Source organism: Scylla paramamosain, unplaced genomic scaffold (assembly GCF_035594125.1).
Source record: "Scylla paramamosain isolate STU-SP2022 unplaced genomic scaffold, ASM3559412v1 Contig44, whole genome shotgun sequence".
Lineage (NCBI taxonomy): Eukaryota > Metazoa > Arthropoda > Malacostraca > Decapoda > Portunidae > Scylla > Scylla paramamosain.
The window spans coordinates 57,501-70,014 of NW_026973709.1; the positions used below are offsets into that span (position 1 = coordinate 57,501).

At 41.8% G+C, this 12,514-nt stretch overlaps 1 protein-coding gene and 1 long non-coding RNA gene across 12 annotated transcripts in view; one reads left to right on the top strand and one right to left on the bottom strand.

The window, feature by feature from the left end:
* LOC135098098 (uncharacterized) overlaps positions 1–3,507 on the top strand; it is a 15,400-nt gene extending 11,893 nt beyond the window's left edge. For all 7 annotated transcript variants that reach the window (XR_010266553.1, XR_010266554.1, XR_010266555.1 and 4 more), the window contains 2 exons: positions 895–999; positions 2,852–3,507. This is a non-coding gene — a long non-coding RNA (uncharacterized LOC135098098). The remainder of the gene's footprint in view (positions 1–894; positions 1,000–2,851) is intronic.
* On the bottom strand, positions 3,429–11,768 carry LOC135098097 (ran-specific GTPase-activating protein-like). 5 transcript variants are annotated; one of them, XR_010266551.1, is made up of 8 exons: positions 10,523–10,672; positions 9,505–9,674; positions 8,889–8,991; positions 7,578–8,609; positions 7,066–7,227; positions 5,407–5,667; positions 5,018–5,139; positions 3,429–4,179 (listed from the first exon to the last, which is right to left on the bottom strand). XR_010266551.1 is itself a non-coding variant. In XM_064000299.1 (7 exons), exons 1-4 carry the CDS (start codon positions 10,535–10,537, stop codon positions 8,583–8,585), a joined length of 306 nt encoding a protein of 101 aa, XP_063856369.1. In that variant the 5' UTR covers positions 10,538–11,768; the 3' UTR covers positions 3,429–4,179; positions 5,018–5,139; positions 7,066–7,227; positions 7,578–8,582. The 5 variants fall into 5 exon arrangements, 1 of the variants encoding a protein (XP_063856369.1); XR_010266552.1 differs by lacking the exon at positions 5,407–5,667 and having other exon boundaries at positions 9,515–9,674; XR_010266549.1 differs by lacking the exon at positions 5,407–5,667.
* Positions 11,769–12,514: the final 746 nt, after the last annotated feature.

Below are 12,514 nucleotides of genomic sequence, written 5' to 3' on the forward strand. Positions count from 1 at the left end.
CTCCTCCTCCTACTACTACTACTATTACTACTACTACTAATACAACCACCACCACCACCACCATCACCACCACCACCATAATCACCACCACTACCACCGCTACTACTACTACTACTACTACCACCTTCACTTCCTATGACTATTTACTGTCTCGTTTTTCCTACTATATTATTATAACCTACACTTCCTCCTCCTCCTCCTCCTCCTCCTCCTATTTCCTTCCTTCACTGTTATTATTATCATTAGTCGATCAGTATAATAAGTTTCCTAAGATCATATGACGTTTCTTAATAATGTTTTTTTTTTCTTCTTCTTTTGATGCATTAAGGAAACAATGTGTCGTCTCGTTCACTGTTCTGGAACTCATTCATAACCTGTTAGAAACTTCTTTTAATTCCGAATCACTTTACTTATCGTACTCTTATATTTTGGGAGTTCATCTTACATACGTATAATATTTTAGTCAGAGAGAGAGAGAGAGAGAGAGAGAGAGAGAGAGAGAGAGACCTACAATCATTCAAACACTCGTTAATTACAAACTTAAAAAACATCGATATTTTTAATGAAATAACTTTACTCACACAAGCCAGCAAACATACGAACGCACACAAATTAATACCAGTGATAGAAAAAGAATTTATATAGCAACGTATTCTGAAACGCTTCATTTGTTCTCTCACCATATTTTTTTTTTTTTTCAAATGCCACAGAGATGATTAGCCGGGTTTTCAATTGCGTTTCTCCTGTTAATAATATAGAAATCGTGTTAATGTCACTAGAACCATTAAAACATCTTTGAAAACCTGTGCAACTTCATTTAGAGTCTTATCAGTTTAGTGGAGGTGCGGCGCAGAAGTGTTTCAGAATAGGGATCATTGTCTCGTATTCCTCCAGCCTGGTGTCCCCGCTCGGCTCTTTTCACGACTCGCAACGAGGGAGAAAGGTCGAAGTGCGGTGGTCTCGTGGCGGAGGGCTGAAGGAGGCGGTGAAGGAGTGAAGGTAAGAGTATGGTAATGATAAGAATATTAGATTATTACTCAGTGCATGGAATTAATGTGTAACCCTTGAGATTGCGAATGATTAGGTTGAATACGTGAGGATTAGAATGGATAGGTGTGATTGGGTTAGTTTTGTCCAGGTATGGGGATTAGGTAAGCCACGTTAGGTAATGTGATTAGCTTGAGCTGATATAGGTTGACCAGGTGAGGTTGGTAGGTGTGATTAGGTTGAACAGATGGTGATTACAACACTTAAGTAGTTAAGCTTATCAGGGGAGAGATGAATATGCTGATCAGATGGGAAGTTATAGAAGTTTAGCATTTAGCGAGGGAATAAGCTGCAAGGGTGATTAGACTGCAGGTAAAGTGATTTAACTTGTCAGGTGAGAGAAGTATGCTGACCAGATGGTAAGTTGGTTGCTTGTTTGTCCAGGTGATTGACGTCTGATTAAGCTTACTGAGGTGATAATTAAGGAAGTGAATTTGAGATTATATTATATAAGCACGTAAAATCATGTTGGATTGGTGTGTCCGTGGCTGCTATTTTGTGGTCCCTCTGCTTATTCGCTGTGCTGAGTAGCAGTTGGCTTGTGAACTACGATTGGTCATTATTTTCCTTTATTCATTATCACACACACACACACACACACACACACACACACACACACACCTACCTACTTACCTACCTTTAATAACGCTGTATGCACACCCACGCACTCTCATGCAGAAAATACTGATGACACTCAAAAAAAAAAAAAAAAAAAACTGGTGGCACAAGAAAACTGGTGGCACTCAGAATACTGGTGATGAACTCAAAAATACTGGTGATGCACTCAAAAAAATTGGTGATGCACTCAAAAAACTGGTGATGCACTCAAAAATCTGGTGACACTCAAAAACCTAGTCAGGCAGCCAAAACAATGGTCATGCACTCAAAAAGACATAACCCCTTCTCAAACACACACACACACACACACACATTTCCATTCTAAATTTGCATTAGACTTTTCTAATACTGCTTTGTTCTATTAAACTACTTATTTATTTATTTATTTTATTTATTTATTTTTTTTTTTTATCCAGTTCACCTGAAAGTTGGCCTATTTCAGATAGTTCTTTTCCTAATTTGTTATTCATCTGATAAATATTTTCTTGTATAATATTTCCTCATGTATTTGGCTACAAAATTCTTTCCCTTATAATGACGTGTTCATTATACAGTGGGTTTCAAAAAGATAGGCTAGATTTGAAATTGTTATTTCTCTGGAACCATAAACTGACTATGAATAAAATTAATAAACTTAAAAGGTACGGATCAAAGTTTAAAATGACTCTTCTTTTCAAATTGTAAGTTTTTTATTTGTGTTCTTCATGAGCACAGAGATACAAAAATATTTAATCAGGTTCATCTTTCAAACTTGTGTATTAACTGTCATGCCATTGAAATATCTGTGATGCCATGCAAATTTCTTCTATCTGGTGTTTTCTTCTATTCTGCATCATCCTTCAAATTTTTGCCTTTAAATTATAATAGGGACGTATTTATCAAACGCGCATTTCTCAGCTTCAAACGTTATACTGCCATACTTTTCAGATTTTCTCTACCCGGTGCTTTCCTTTCTTTCAATTTTTGTTTCTTGAATATGACAGTATGGAATTTAGCCATATTTCATATTAAATCTCAGCACAGTTCCATACCATGCAGTGCTTGTCATGCTTCCTCCATTTTCCCATCATATATTTTGTGTAGTCTTAGTTTTGTAGGGAATCAGTTATCAAACACATTACAAGGAATCACAACACATACAACAAGCTTCATGTATCTAGGAACTAATGGTCTGTTTTCCTTGTAGGTGTGAAGTGTGCAGCTTCCACTTCATCATCCCATGAACAGCCCACAGGAATCTCTACCAGCACCTGGTTATTAAACAGTGTTGTCACGCCAGGCCCAATGTACTCCATTGCAATCAGGGAGTCGAGCTTCACCAGGAAAAGAGGCAGAGCGTCACCACCTTCAAGCCCCACAAGAGATATTAAGTATCGTTGGGACAAAGCAATCAGGGAAGAGTCAAGTTGCAGTAAGAAGAGTGTGTCAAGAATTTCAAGCAGGAAGAACACGTAAAATTCCCTTCAAGTCATGGCGGGACCGACAGGCAACCTTCAACACTTGTGGAGGCACGAGAGCTGCAGGCAGTTTCACAAAGAAGAGGTTGCTCCTCACTCAAGTTGACGCAAGGACACAAGAATTGGCAAGTGTTGTTGCTCCCAGGCCCTGCTGCAAGAGTTCTCCAGTCCACTCCAGTCTGGGAAGGAAGAATGTAGCAAGTCCCTCTCTTCTGTACTCAACAACCACCACCACCACCTTCATTCAGGCTTGGGATAAGTTTTGTACATTCCAGCACTTCAGTAATAAGGAAAAAAAGTGCCATGTTTATATTATTGTTGTGTATTTATTCACTTAACATTCACATTAAAACAATAAACATTCAGTATACCATCTTGAACATAATGATAGTTATTTATGCCATGTCAATAATATCTTTGGCAAATAGTCTTTCTGGGAGTACAGGTCATGCCCTCAAGGTAAAAAAAACAATGATAGTTATTTATGCCATGTCAATAATATCTTTGGCAGTCTTTCTGGGAGTACAGGTCATGCCCCCAAGGTAAAAAAAAAAGTCAGGATTGGCTACTAAACTAAGTTTAAGATGCCATTTGCACATAGAAGCCCCATCCCAGCCGACACTGGAGTCGCTGGGACGGGGCTTCTATGTGCAAGTGGTATCTTAAAAGTTTAGAGGGCACAATCCTGTTTTTTTTTTTTTTTTTACCTTTGGGGCATGCATGAATTGTTATCAAATATTTATTTTTACACTATTATACCACACTGTTAGCAAACTATATATTTATTTCACATATATAATAAGAATAGTCACAAATATTTATTTATTAGCAAAGACATACAAGTCGTACACAGCAGTGCATCCTGGACTAGAGACACTACTCTGGTGGAGTCAGCTGACATGTGCTGTGGCACCTGGCTCGACACTTGTACAGCATCAGCACACCCAGTACTGGCTGCAGACACTCTCCATTTGGCTCTTCACCTGATGTCACACCCTGCAACATGGCACTACTGGCCTGACTGCAGACAGGACGTTCGCCAACACAAGACAGACATCTGCAAAAGAGTAATGCAACTTGGGGAAGATGGAAAGTTACTAAGACATGAACTAATATCACACATACATACTAATTCTATAACTCAAATGCCGGCATTTTACTTTTCACAATCTTTTCACTCCCTTGAACAGCCCATCACCTGGCCCAAACAATCCTGAAACACCCCACAATTCATATCTATTTATCTTTCTATATCCATAAATTCCCCAAAAAACCTTATTTTTCACTAAACACCTTTCACGTGCACATCTCACAACAAAAACTCAAGCAACGCATCCTCTCCTCTTATTTCACACTGATCACTGCAGACCATTCCTTCTAACCCTCTTCAGTAACTCTCCACAACACACCACACCGGTAACACTCATCCATCCCGGTCACTCTTAACAAAAGCACCACAAGTGCACTTACCCAGCCCACACACTGCCTCTCTTGCAATCCTGTACCACTATTTTCACACTTACTGCTCTTCTAATCTTGGTAAGAGCACGCCTAATTTACTAATCTTATTAACCACCTCCCTCTTATCCTGCACATACATACATAAGGATTCATACACACACCATGACTCTCAACAATACTCTGATTACATACAGTTGAGGATTCCTTATCCAAAATTGTTGGGAGTGAATGAAAGTGGTGCATATTTTAGATTTCCCCAGTTTTTTTTTAATGACAACTTGCCAATTTCTGATACCTCCCATGGCAGTAAATCAAGCTCTAGTAATCAATTTTTTGGTGGGACAAAAACATGACAAGACATGACAATTAAAAACTTAGATTTTTAAATTTAGGATAGAGGATTCTCAAGTGTAGCAACAAAACACAGTGTTCACCTGAATTGGTTCCTGCAGTCACCGCCACCTGTCAGTCACAAGGTTTCCAGTAAGGTGTATTTCTTGCTCCTGAGTTATGGGAGCGTCCCAAGCTTTCTTCCACTTCCTCTCCGTGTTACCACCTCTGGGGAAGACACACACCTATACTCCTGCTGCATGACTCACAACTCGGTCCAGAATTTAACCGTTTCACCACAACATTACACAGCAAAGAAGGCACGACAGAAAACATTGACATGTACATTTAACTCTTAAAGCAGTGGGGTGTATTGTAACTTGAAGGTCTCCACACACATGATAAACTAGACTTTTCATTATGACAAGATATGATGTCTACTCAAATAAGAAGACATGGAAAAAGTGCCAAATTGTCATACATGGCAACTCACGTGCCCTGAAGATGTTATGCTCAGTCTTTCAATCACTGAGAGACTGTCAGGCACAGTGGAGAGAGGTGTCTCTCCTGCGCTGTCAGGCACAGTGGAGAGAGGTGTCTCTCCTGCGCTCCCCTGTACTTTTTTCCCCCTTGCCACTACCTTCTCATTTCATCGCTCACATTCAATACCCCTAACATTACAATGGATCCCGGCAAGTTTAACAGGGAAGAGAGTGCCGTGATGGTGTTTGAGTCAAGGTCAGTAACTGTGGGGCTGGAAGGAAGACAGGGAGATCAAAGACAGCCGTGACACAGTTGGCCAGGGCTACACTAGTGCTGGGCACAGCTGCCACTCCTGAGAGAAAGGCTAAGGGCAAAAAAAGGAAGACAAATACAGGAATAATAAGTTGATGGAACACATGCACGGTGAACACTTAATTGCCACGCCATCTTTCTCCTGGTCAGAAGAGACCTGTGAGCTGCAGGATGACTGGGGGTGAGCGGCCTCCGTCCACCACCCGGGTGACGGCTGCTTTTGAATTTGCCATCTTCCTTCCTGTCTCACAATTACTGATCCCTTCTTGAACAAATACCATCACAACACTTTTCTTCACTGTCAAGCTTGCCAGGACTCATTATGTGAGGAAAATTATGGGTGAGCCATCACATGAGAAGCTTGTACCAAGGGAAAACAGGCAGGGGAGTGTGGCAGTGTAGAAGAGGGGGACAGCTGAGTGTCATTGAAGAAGAGGGGATAGTTGTCTGGAAGGTTGTGTCGAGTTGATAGATGGAAGAATTGATTTTTAGACAGCAAACAATAACTAGTTTGGTCTGCCCCAGTCAGAAATTTTTGAGAGATCAGAAGTGAGGTGTTCTGTGGCTTCCCTGCGTGAACTGTTTACTTCCTGAAGGGTTGGATGTCTATGAAAAGACATGGATAAGTGCGGGGTGGTATCATCAGTATAGGAGTGGATAGGACAACAAGTTTGGTTTTAGAAAGTCACTGATGAATAATAGGAAAAGTGGGTGACAGGACAGAACCCTGAGGAACACCACTGTTAATAGATTTAGGAGAAGAATAGTGACCGTCTACCACAGCATCAATAGAATGGTCAGAAAGGAAACTTGAGATGAAGTTACAGAGAGAAGGATAGAAGCCGTAGGAGGGTAGTTTGGAAATCAAAGCTTTGTGCCAGACTCTATCAAAAGCTTTTGATATGTCCAAGGCAACAGCAAAAGTTTCACCAAAATCTCTAAAAGAGGATGACCAAGACTCAGTAAGGAAAGCCAGAAGATCACCAGTAGAGAAATAATGAGTGGTTAGTGTTAATACTACTACTACTACTGCTGCTACTACTAGGGTCTGGAAGGGAGAGTTGGGAGTGTTAAGTGTGTGGTGTTCATGCTACTACTAATGCTACTACTCCTACTGTTATTACTACCACTACCACTAAGCTAACTTAGAGAGAGAGAGAGAGAGAGAGAGAGAGAGAGAGAGAGAGAGAGAGAGAGAGAGAGAGAGAGAGAGAGAGAGAGAGAGAGAGAGAGAGAGAGAGAGAGAGAGAGAGAGAGAGAGAGAGAGAGAGAGAGCAATTTTATATAGAGAAAAACAAAAAAAATACATCAACAACAACCTCATTAATCTGTTAGAGAAGGACTGAGAGAAGCTTACCATACAAGTGTGGCTCTCCCCAGCAGCAGCAGCAGCAGTAGCAGCCCCTCTGCCCGGCACAGCTGCCCCATCAGGCACCTCCACTGCTCCCAGCCGTCCTACATCTGTGCCACCAGGAAGCTTACAAGGGCCACCTGCAGCTCTGCCACTAAGCTGTCTGGCCTGCAACACAAATCAAGATCAGAATATATTTAATACTGTACTTAATTCCTGCCAACTACTACTACTACTACTACTACTACTGCTACACTGTTCTGGAGTGCTAAAAAATATACAATAATAACTATGACTACTGCTGTTACTGCAATTATTACCTAACAATAGTGAAGGGCAGAGAGAGAGAGAGAGAGAGAGAGAGAGAGAGAGAGAGAGAGAGAGAGAGAGAGAGAGAGAGAGAGAGAGAGAGAGAGAGAGAGAGAGAGAGAGAGAGAGAGAGAGAGAGAGAGAGAGAGAGAGAGAGAGAGAGAGAGAATGGAAAGAAAAAAAAACAATAACAAGTAAACAAAGAGAACCTGTCCAATCATTGACTTCAAACTGTAGGAAGAACCAAGCCTATATTTTGTGACTTGACTGGGACTACCCCCTCTCTGTAGGCTGTCCTGGCTGGCTGGGTGAAGCCACAGTCCCTTCCTTTCACTTCATTTGTGGTGGCTGGGGGGCGTTGGGGGCTGGGAAGTGGGTGAGGTGAAGGGCTGTGGGTCTGGTGTGTCTGTGGTGGAGTGTGGGGCTGCTTGTGAAGGCTGTGAGACTGTTTGTGAGGCTCCTGTGGTGTGTGTGATTTTTAGGAGTGTTAAAAGTAGAAGGCCGGAAGTAGTATTAAAGTTATACTTTGGCGCTGGTCAGACCTCATCTAGACTACGCTGTGCAGTTCTGGTCCCCACATTACAGGAAAGATATAGGTCTATTAGAATCAGTACAGAGGAGAATGACTAAAAGGATACAGGGGATGAGGAGTATTCCTTACGAGGCGAGGTTGAAGCTGTTAAATTTACATTCTTTAGAGATACGTAGGTTAAGAGGGGACCTGATAGAAGTCTTTGAGTGGTATAAGGGTTATAACAAGGGGGATGTAGGCAAAATTCTTAGGATCAGCAACCAGGGTAGAACAAGAAATAATGGGTACAAGCTTGAAAAATTTGGGTTTAGGATGGAGATAGGAAAAAATTTGTTCTCAAAAAGAGTGGTAGATGAGTGGAACGGACTCAGTAATCATGTTGTTAGTGTTAGGACACTAGAGAGCTTTAAGAGAAGATTAGACAAGTTTATGGATGGGGATAACAGATGGAAATAGGTAGGTATATTTCATACAGGGACTGCCACGTGTAAGCCTGGTCGCTTCTTGCAGCTTCCCTTATTTCTTATGTTCTTATGTTCTTATGTATGTGTGAGGTATGTGGTGGTCTGTGAAGGGCCTGTGTCAGATGCTGTGTCAGGGGCTGTGGAGGGCTGTGGGGAGGTGGAGGGGCTGCTGTATGTGTGTGTGTGTGTCTTGGAGGATCTGAACTCAACCACTGGCATTAATTCTGCCGCTGAACAAACTCCACCTGAAAAATAAGGAGAGAATTAATGGCTGGTGATAAAATAATAATAACAATAATAATAATCTATCTATTTGAATTAATGACTGGTAATAATATAGTGATAATAATCTATCTGTCTGTCTGTCTTCTTGTCTGTCTGTCAGACAATCAGATCAGGCTGGTAATCCCACATGAGGCAGCCCAGTCAACACACACGCACACACACACACACACACACACACACACACACACACACACACACACACACACACACACACACACAAACCTAACCCAATCACTTACAGCCTTCTTCTGCTTGTTCCTCAGAATCTTAATGGCCTCCATGCCCCGTTCCTTCCACTGTGGGGGCGACTCAGAGGTGTGATAAAGAAACAGCTTGTACTGCCTGCAGGTGGGGGGGGGGGTTACATTAGGCTGGCACTGTCTAGGTTAGGTTAGGTTAGGTTAATAAAATTAAGAGAAGTTATGTGAAGAACAAGGAGAGGAGGAGGAGGAGGAGGAGGAGGAGGAGGAGGAGGAGGAGGAGGAGGAGGAGGAGGAGGAGGGGGAGGTAAGTAAGAAAGAAAACATAGATTGAGAGAAAATAATAATAATAATAATAATAATAATAATAATAATAATAATAATAATAATAATAATAATAATAATAACTATTTACCTGCAATAAGAAAACCTGACCTTACCTAACAATGATAAAACAGCAAAATTACCATCAGTACTTGACCTGACCTCACCTCACCTAACAACAAGAAACAGCAAAACTACCAACAACATTTCTCAATAAAATAATAAACCAATAAAAAGCTCACAAAATAATAATAATAATAATAATAATAATAATAATAATAATAATAATAATAATAATAATAACAATAATAATAAAAACACCATTACCAACCTGACCTGACCTCGAAACTCAGTCTTATCATTTCCTCCTCCTGGTCATCATCACTAACCACGAAGACCTCCAGCAAGGTCACCACTGGTTCAAAGTAGGGGTCATGCTCCCCTACTCTGCTGGTTGACTCCCCCTCCTCGCTCACCACGCTGTCATCGAGGTCTGTCTGTCTGAGAGAGAGAGAGAGAGAGAGAGAGAGAGAGAGAGAGAGAGAGAGAGAGAGAGAGAGAGAGAGAGAGAGAGAGAGAGAGAGAGAGAATTAGGCTTGGTTGGGCTAGGAGGAGGAAGAGATGGGAAGAGAGAAGAGGAGGTCTAGATGAAAGAAAGAGGAGGAAGAGGAAGAAGAGGACGAACATACATGGATATACAAACAAACAAATAAACAAACAAACAAATATTCAGTTGAGACAAGAAAACTGAAAAAAATGAAAAAAATAAAAACGATATATTCTGACACACACACACACACACACACACACACACATAACGAACCAACAAAACAAACAAACAAAACAAACAACAAACACAAGAAAATGAAGAGAAAAATAAGGAAAATATTTACGTTAAAACTTTTTTTTTTTTTATCCTTAACGAACACAAGAACTCCCCCACTCCCGTCCTCCCTTCCCTCACACACACACACACACACACACACACACACACACACACACACACACACAATTCCATAAATAAAAAAAATAAAAAAATCGAAAATACAATAAAATAAGGAGGCATTTTGAGCCATATTTCCTTATTTCCCCTTGTCCCCTCGTCCCTTAGCGCTCAAGATGGCCGCCCACACCTGCTTCTTACTGGCGGGCAGGTGTGTGTGTTGTACATCGCTAAATAAAGGAGTAATTAATAATGGTGGGGCATCACCCTCGATTTTCCGCCATAGGATCCCCGCCACCCGCCCTCACATATACGCCTATTTTCCCTATTTACACCTCTGCACCGCCGCCATTCTCGTGTGTGTTGATAGCCAGATGATGTGAGTGTAGAACGGTAGCCATGTTACCTTCTCAAGAGCCATGGTGTCGCCGATGATGATGGATAATTGTGGCTGCCTCTATCAATCCCTCCGATGCAATTTTGTACGCAGACTCACCATCTTGATCTTGATCTTGATGGTACAGGTGGCACAGGATCACTCATGAGCCAGGCCTTTGGATCGGCAACTCCTGTAGAAAGGGAAAAAAAAAAAAAAAAAGAGAAACGAACAGCATCCTCTATCCTAATTGTTCATACACCTGGCACGCCACATTCTCTCCAGAAACTCTTTCACCGCCTCAATCATCCTTTCATTCGCCTCTCTACACAGTCCCAGCAACAACACCATCCATTCCTTTCCTGTCTTCTCCACTCTTTCATTCCTATCATGCCCTAACTCAGTCAGTATCACTTGCATCATCTCATTCCTGTCTCTGGCATACTGCACACACTCCAGCACCACATGTTCCACTGTCTCATCCTCTCCCATGTCACACATCTGGCACACTTTGCTGCGGGACTCAGACCACCTGTAACTCCTTGCATTCACATCCATACACTGTGCCCTCGCTCGGAAGAGAAGATCACCGCCCAGGCTTCCATCATACCACCTTTCATACCTCGGGGCCTCTTTCTCCTTGTACCATTCCAGGGTCTTCTTTCTTTCCATCTCAGTCTTCCATTCATTCAGTCCCACACATTTCACTTCTTTGTCTATCTCATTCTTCCATTTTCTCACATCCCATTCGGCTCCCACTCTTCCTCCTCTTGTTACCACCCATTCACGCTCATTTTGATTCCTAGCAGCCATTCTTATCGCCCACACAACTTGCAATTCATTCCTGTCTGTCATTCTCATGCATCTCTTCCTCCATTTGCTTCCACTTTCATTCCACAGGTACACCTTCCTTGCTATTCTTGCATCATCCATTCTCTCAAGCCTAATCTTGTACCTAAGTGTGGCTTTTGTCAGTCTTTCTCTGAAGGTGCTCCATCCCATGTCACCTCTCAAGGCTTCAACTGCTGTGCACCTCGGTGCACTCAGTGCCATCCTTGCTACTCTATTCTGGCCCACTTCTAACTTATCAATTTCACTTTCATTCCATGCAATCACATCCATACCATACATTATACATGGCACAGCCACACTCTTCCACACTTATCTCAACACATCATACTTACTTGCTCTCATCCTTGCCGCGCTTCCCAATCGACCTACCCACTGGTCTCAACTCATTCTCTCCAAGTCTCCATACCACATTACTTTCATCCTCTGATCTATTCACAATCATTACTTTGCTTTTCTCACTGCTAAACCTTACTCCAAAGTCTTTACCATAGCCATCCACTACATCCAACAAACTTTGAAGCTCATCTGCCGATTCACTCATAACAACTACATCATCTGCATAAAGGAGTACACATACTTTATCATTCCCCACACTTACCCCTACATTCATTCTTCTCATCCTGGCTGCTAGCTCCTCTGTATACAGGCTAAAAAGGGTTGGTGACAATATACAGCCCTGCCTAACTCCTCTCTCACTCTTCACCCAGTCTGTTTCTATGTCTCCTAGCCTGTATCTAGCTCTTGTGTCCACATACATACTTTGCACTAACGTTAACTATCTTTTGCACTCAATCCAATCTTTTCTAAGACTCTACCTAACATTTCTCTGTTCACTCTATCATAAGCTTTCTCTATATCCAAAAAACCTAGGTACAATTTACCCCCATCCTTCTTTTTCTTCTCAATCATTTCATTCACCACAAACTTATTGTCCTCAGCTCTCCTGTCCCTACGAAAACCATTCTGTTCTTCACCCAGCACTCCAGCTCTCTCAATCCATTTACACAGTCTCTCATTCAACACTGCACTGAAAACTTTACCTACTGTATTCACTAATGCAATTGGCCTGTAGTTCTTCAGCTCATTCTTACTCTTAAATCCTCCCTTATGCAACAGACACACTCGGCTCTCATTCCACTTTCCTTGGCACTCTCTCTTCATCCCACACTC